Source organism: Charadrius vociferus, unplaced genomic scaffold (genome assembly GCF_000708025.1).
Source record: "Charadrius vociferus isolate BGI_N301 unplaced genomic scaffold, ASM70802v2 scaffold7, whole genome shotgun sequence".
Classification (NCBI taxonomy): domain Eukaryota; kingdom Metazoa; phylum Chordata; class Aves; order Charadriiformes; family Charadriidae; genus Charadrius; species Charadrius vociferus.
In genome coordinates this window covers 4906384-4912899 of record NW_009649308.1, presented here as the reverse complement: position 1 = coordinate 4912899, position 6516 = coordinate 4906384, and the positions used below count along the sequence as shown (strand labels likewise).

At 41.7% G+C, this 6516-nt stretch overlaps 1 protein-coding gene across 1 annotated transcript in view; it reads left to right on the top strand.

Moving 5' to 3' along the window:
• The window catches only part of KIAA1210 (KIAA1210 ortholog), a 63137-nt gene that overhangs the window by 39658 nt on the left and 16963 nt on the right, over positions 1–6516 (top strand). Inside the window, exons 4-5 of the mRNA XM_009889330.1 lie at positions 1066–1234; positions 5870–5999. Coding sequence (XP_009887632.1) covers positions 1066–1234; positions 5870–5999 — 299 coding nt within the window. The remainder of the gene's footprint in view (positions 1–1065; positions 1235–5869; positions 6000–6516) is intronic.

Sequence of the window (6516 nt, the reverse complement as noted above, 5' to 3'; positions counted from 1 at the left end):
TACACGTACAGGGCACACGTTGAGACAGAGCATCACTGACTAAATCATTGCTGGGAGAAGACAATAATTGTGTTGAAATAATGCCTTGCTTATGAAGGAATCCTCCAGCTGTGAGCATTTATTATGCCAACTGCTGTAAAGTATTAATTGAACAATGAATTTGGCTCAGATATGCAGAGATGTTATTGCTCTGCATATGTATTTAAGTCAACCACAGGGGTCTTAGTACAATAGTTTGACCCAAACCACTCCAAACTGACTCCTAAATGTAAGGGTCAGTGACAAAACGCGGCACGTGTGTGCTGAAAGCAAATACAAATAAGAGTGTTAAAGTATCTTAGGTTATTAAAAATGAAAGAAGTCAGTGATGTTTCATATGGTTTATTTTGTTCTTTTTGTATTTCTTTTCAGTTGGACAATAGAAAATCTGAAATCAGATTAACAGTTTTCTAATTGTGTTCTTAGGGCTGCTATGTTTGGGGGTTTCATGTTCTGCAGGGCAGTGTCTTAAAGTTTTGTCCATTGTCCTTGGAGGAGTTGTTGATTTTATTTTGGGGCAGTGGTTTAATGTGGAAATAGATATTTTGGATTTAGAGTTTATAAATTCTTTTGCCAGTTTCAATCTTTTTGCTAAATGTTGAATATCCTTCAAGTGTTGTCTCCTTACAGCACTGAGTTAAGAGAAAGCAGAAATAAACTGAGCTAAGTAACGAATGATAAAGTTAGACATTGACATAATTTTTTTTATCGATGTATGATTGGCAAGATTGCTGTTCAGTTGTACGTAGATACATTCTCTATATAAGGGGTATTTTTCATAAACTGGAACCTAAGTAGGCACCACTATTGTCAGTTTAATGCCAGTGTTGCTTTATAGGCAGCAAATGTAAGAACTGCAGCTTCACCTTTCACTGGACTCCAGCACTGAATTATTTACAAAGGAGCTGACTAAAATTGAATGGGCTGCTCTAGCTTTGAGGCTTCGTCCAGAATTTAAGAGGTAACTTTCTCCAACCTAAGCAACACCTCCAACTTCCATAAATTTTCATTTTTCTCATGTTGCAGGAAAGAAAAAATCCAAATTTCAGACTTTCAAGAACTTCTTTGCCAAGAAGAAAAGGAAAGAGCCTCCACCTCCCAGGGGGGAGAGTAATTTAAAACCTAGCCAGTCCATCAGCGATGTCAGCATCTCTGTGCTCGACACTACTGCACTTCATTCACCGAAGGAGGCTGGGTAAGCTGGTGGGGAAGAAAAATAAATAAATAAAACCAGCCCTCTCACAGCAGTAGGATGAAAGCATCAGTTGGCCCCTTAGGAGCAACCTCCGTCCAAGTTTGTGCAAAACAAGCCCTAATGCTGATGAAGGAATTCCAAGAATTTCCTCTTTCTTTGCTAGTGCTTCAAAAGCCAGCCTGGAGAGGAGGGGGAGGGCAGCCAGGGGTAGGGGTGATCCACCTCTTAGTCTAAAACTGCAGATAGCCCAGATTGTTTTGATTGGGTTTAGTGTTTGAAATCTGTCCTGGAAGGTCCACTCAGCAGCAACTTTACAAGAGGATGATGATTTGAGTAGTGCTAGTACAGAAAATACATGTGAAGTTGAGTTGCTGTTTTTTAGTATAAATAGTGCCCTCTGTCACAGCTGGGGTAAAGGGAAAGAAATATTTTTGGTGTATTATCAGTATGAGATTGCTGCTTTAACTTTCTTATGTAGCCATTTATGTATACATAGCAACTGAAGGCCTTTAGTTTTGCGTTAGTTACCCTTGAAGGACTGTGCATGTGAGTGAGGTTTACAAGTCCTTAAGGTGTGTCCAGAGCAGTTCTCAGATCCCTGAATGGTGTTAGTGCAAAAACTTGTCCTTTTTTCAGTTAGTGTAATACAAGCTATTAGCTTGCACTGCTAACACTACTTCACTGATAACCTTAGACCATTAAGGTATGCAACACTTCCATGCATGTCTCTGACGGAATCTGGGGTGGGACAACCCTCTGAACATGCGTATGTCTCTCACCTAGGGGGGGTCATGGATCTGTATCTGGCAACCCATAATTTGGCTGTTTTCCAGCTCCCTGCCCTCCTCATACTCCCCGGTTAGCTACTCAGCCAGGCCTCTCTTTGGATTACCCTTGGCCGGAGGTTGTGGAGCTGCAAACTGATGAAGCGTGACAAAACAGTCTATGGTTTGCAGTGTTTTGTTGGAGGGGTCCTTGGGCAGGTGTGAGACTGGCAGAGGGCATGAATAGGTGACTAGAGTGGGACATGCTGAAATCGGCGTTACTGCCAAATGCTTCGTATCATCAAATAAGGCATTTGGTGGAGCTGGACACTGTTTCTTCTGGTGGAACAGCTTATAGATGTTACTTTCTCATGGGTGTTTGTGCCTCCTTGCCCTACCTTTCTCCAGTCTCCCTGTTGTGTTTATGCAACTGCATCATGGAAATGATCTGGGAATGAAACAACAATCTCTTTAGTTTGTTTGTTAGCGTAACAGCAACAGAGTAAGTGACCACACAACCAATCCCCTGGGGTAAGAGGAATTAGGGTGACTCAGCTAACCCAGTCCAAAAAGCTTAGGAACAGCTGAGCTTACCCCATTGGCCCATAGGAGGGATCTGGCTTAAAATTAGCTGTCTGCTCCAGAGGTGGTGTGGCTGTGAACTTTTTCTCTTGCCCTTAACCAAGTACTTCAAGTCCAATTGCTGTTTATCTCAGCACTATCCTCCAGTGACTATGAACTGTTTTGCAAGATCAGAGATCAGGAAGTGAGTAAAAGCCTTCTGTTTTTTCCCATAGAGATAGGATTAGATGGACTATCAAAAAAAAATTAGAGGATGTGTTTGTGCTACTTGAAAACCCTATCATGTCCAGACTCTGCATCGCATAAGCACGCTTTGTAAGTACCTAGAGAGACTGAACAACGTAATCCTTTGAAAAACCTGATCCTGAAAGCCAGTGGAAATACAACTTGTGAAGGGTTTATAGCAGGACCCTGAGCTTTGCAATTTCTGGCATGCAGAATATCAAACCCAATCCTAGAACAATGCTGCTGTTTGTTTGTTCTTGAGGCAGAAACACTGGTTTTCTTTTTTTCTTCTTCTTCTTTTTTTTTTTTTAAACCATGTAATGTTTTTAAAACTTAACTTTTCTGAATACTAACCAGAGACCAAAAACCCCCAGATGTGCCAAATGCTTCTTGTAACAGCCAAAGGAATGTGCCCAGATGTCAAGGTGCTGCAGGGAATCAATGGGATTTGGCATCTGTGAAGGGGAAGGGAGCATTATGTGCTACTGCCTCATTATTTTCCAAAAGACATCAGTTTTGGATGGAAACAGAAAAACCTTGATGGCAAAATTAAAGCATGTGCCACGGATGACAACTTCTCTGTATCATCAAAAGGATAAAAGACCTTAAATACAGAAAAATTGGGTCCCAAATAGTCTTAATCTTGTTGAAAAGGTTTGAGCAGGAAAAACTGCTGGGACAATATGTCAAATTGTCCTGGTCTTTGTAATCAACACTCACTCCTTTGGCAGGCTGCAGTTGTTTTTGAGAGAGTGGCTGCCTGAAGGAATTGTGTCACCTACCTCAAACACTAATAAAAGGAGTGGGGTTGGAGCAATAAGAAGTGGAAGATAGCGCAGGCCGTGATGAGTTTAGGAGCAGCTTTATTGCTGTCTGTAGAGTCCCATCACTTCCTCAATCATGGCAGCTCAAGTGTTGCTACACATGAATGAATTGAGCATTTATGTAGGGGAATCAGTATGGAGATATAGTGCCTGAAACATCTGGGGGTTTAGCTAACAGTGCATCTTTAGCTTCAGTGCAAATATAAATACACTGCCTCAAATTACACGTGAATGTATATTTGCACATAAGAGACTCATCTGTACTAAAGCTGCAGTTAATTGTGTATTTAATCCAATGCTCTTTTTGTGACTGCCAGAAGAAAATACAGTAATTCTGATGATACATATGTGGAGAGAGAAAGAAAGAAACAGATCTTGCACAGGCAGTCTCAAGAACAAGGAAACCTCAGCTCTTATTGCTAAAGAATTCCAAGTAAAGGAAGTGAGGGAATCTCCCATTAAAAAGTTTAATACATCCTAATGCGCATGCGTTCTTTGCAGTAAATAAAATAGGCCAACTAACAATGAATATACATTACAATAAATAAAAGTTGTGTGACACTGTCTTTCTGAATGCACTAAAATTATGTCTTGCCCATATAGAGTGTCTTTCATGCTGAAAAGGACTCTAAAATCAAACACACAAAAAGAAGGGATGGCTTCATTCACTCTAATGATGAAATAAGGCAAGTGCCTTATTTGTGTGTAGAACTGCTGTCCTATAAACTAACACAGACATTAACTATTACATATAATGGGAGGAAGCACGAACTCTGACCTGTGCTGCAATAGAAAGAGCTCAGATTGTCTTCGGAACGGCATAAACATAGAGCCAAATTATTTTGCCCTACCGTGAGACTCAGCATAACTGTATTACTGATTGACTACACCTTTGGGGCAACAGGAGGGTTAGTCAAGCAGACAAAGGAGACTTTGTCTCTGGAGATGTAAAGAAGGGAGATGCAGGATGAAAAAAGAGTAATTTTTTTTTGGGGGGGGGGTTACACGGTGTATGTACTATATGAAAGTTCACAGTCTTTCAGGGCTTTCTTCTAAATAAAGAGAGCATCTGGTGTTAAGCAGAGATCTCTTCTTTCCTTGAAGAAGAGTGTTAGACTTACTGTCAGAGTTCTGTTCCTAATCATCCCGTTACCTTGAGTCAAACTTTCAGAGGCAATGAGTGTTGCCTGCATGGCAGCTGAGCCAAGGAATCCTTGTAACTTGTGGGTTATGAGGCTGGCAGCCAACAACATGAGTACTCTCTGTTGTTTTCCAAGTAAAGTGCTAGAATGAAATCCTGGTAGAGGCCATCCTTGTGGTCTTTTGGACAAAGTAATGTACAGACAATGCCTACCTATGCTGGTGAAACTTAATGAATAAAAAATTTGGAGCTTTCCTTGTCATGCCACCCAAGTGCAAAATGTGCCTTGTGCAACTTAATAGCCCAAACCCAATCAATCTCAGTTGATTACAACTCAGTTAACAACTGCTGTGGGAACTCAGCAGTGCTTCACTGGGCTGAACACCCAGTGAGCACAGAAGCAGAGCAGGAGTATCTTACCTGGGTACTTTAATTTGGCCACGGATAGGTATGTAACTGTGGCCATGGACACTCGTCCCATCTACGTTTTTTAATATGCTTGGGATCTGGCGATGTTCACAATACAGGTGAACGGAACTGTTTTTATTGCTGGACCTGAGAGGATTTGAATCAAGTTTGTTAATGTAGTGGAATTACATTTTCCGTCCGGAGTTGCAAGGAGACGAGAAATAATCCACAATCGTTGGCAGGTATGACACACATCAGGCTGCAAAGGTTGTATCCTGAATGTCTCATGCTAAGCACATTCCCACCAAAGGAGGGCAGGGAACCCCTGTCACCCCACCTCTCTGCTGTAGACATCTCTCAGGGTGGCATGCATCCAACTAAATCCCAGCATCTGACCTAATCACTCTGGACTCCCTCTCTAGTCTACAGAGTGTGTTCAATGCAGATGATGAGTACATATGAAAAGAGATACCTGCATTCGATCCTCATCCTAAAAAGCGTTTCTTCCTCCCTTCTGAGTGTAAAAGGAGCTAGCAGTGAGTACTTTAGACAGCTAACATGCAGAAATCTGAAGTTAAATGAGGTGCATCCCACCCTGGCCTCTTTATGATCACTCTGCCCTGGTGAAGTAGTGCAGGGAAGTGTTGGAGGGCTGTACCCAGTGCACTGACCACTCTTCCTTTCTTCCCAGGCCCAAAGGAAGCATGGGAAACAAAGCCTTGTCCCATGACAGTGTCTTCATTTTTGAGTCTGCACCAGGAAGTGTGGCAGGTGACGTTTTGTCTCAGGAAAACATACCCGGAAGAGTGAAAACTTTGCAGGTGAGAAATCTTCCCCTCATTCATGGTGCTGCTTTGTATTAGCTGTCTCCTAGGAAACTCTGTTGCTTGATTCCTCTGCTGTGTGCCTTAAGACTTTGTTGACTAAAGTGTCCAAAGCCAGATTTACTACTTTTGGATCTATTCTGCTTTTTGGAAGCTTCGTGCTTGAGCAGTCCTGGTGCTTTCAGTGTTACCCAGTCCTCATAGTGTGTGAGTGACATGAATCCAGTTCATGGACTTGGAAACTTTCCTCAGTGAGCATGTCCTCTTCCAATGGGATTTCCATTCTTTACTTCATAGCCACTGTGTTTGGCTTAAGGCCATTTATGTATACTGTAGTGTGTCCCTTATACTGTTATTCTTTACATATTATGTTATATGTATGTTATTCTTTTTGGCAATTCTGGCTGTGATGGTTTCACTGTATGTGCTAGCACCAACAGCTGCGTAAGTGTGTGGGATGATGGATATGTCAGGGCATTCTTAGTGACAGCTTTATTTATATCATTATTCTTCC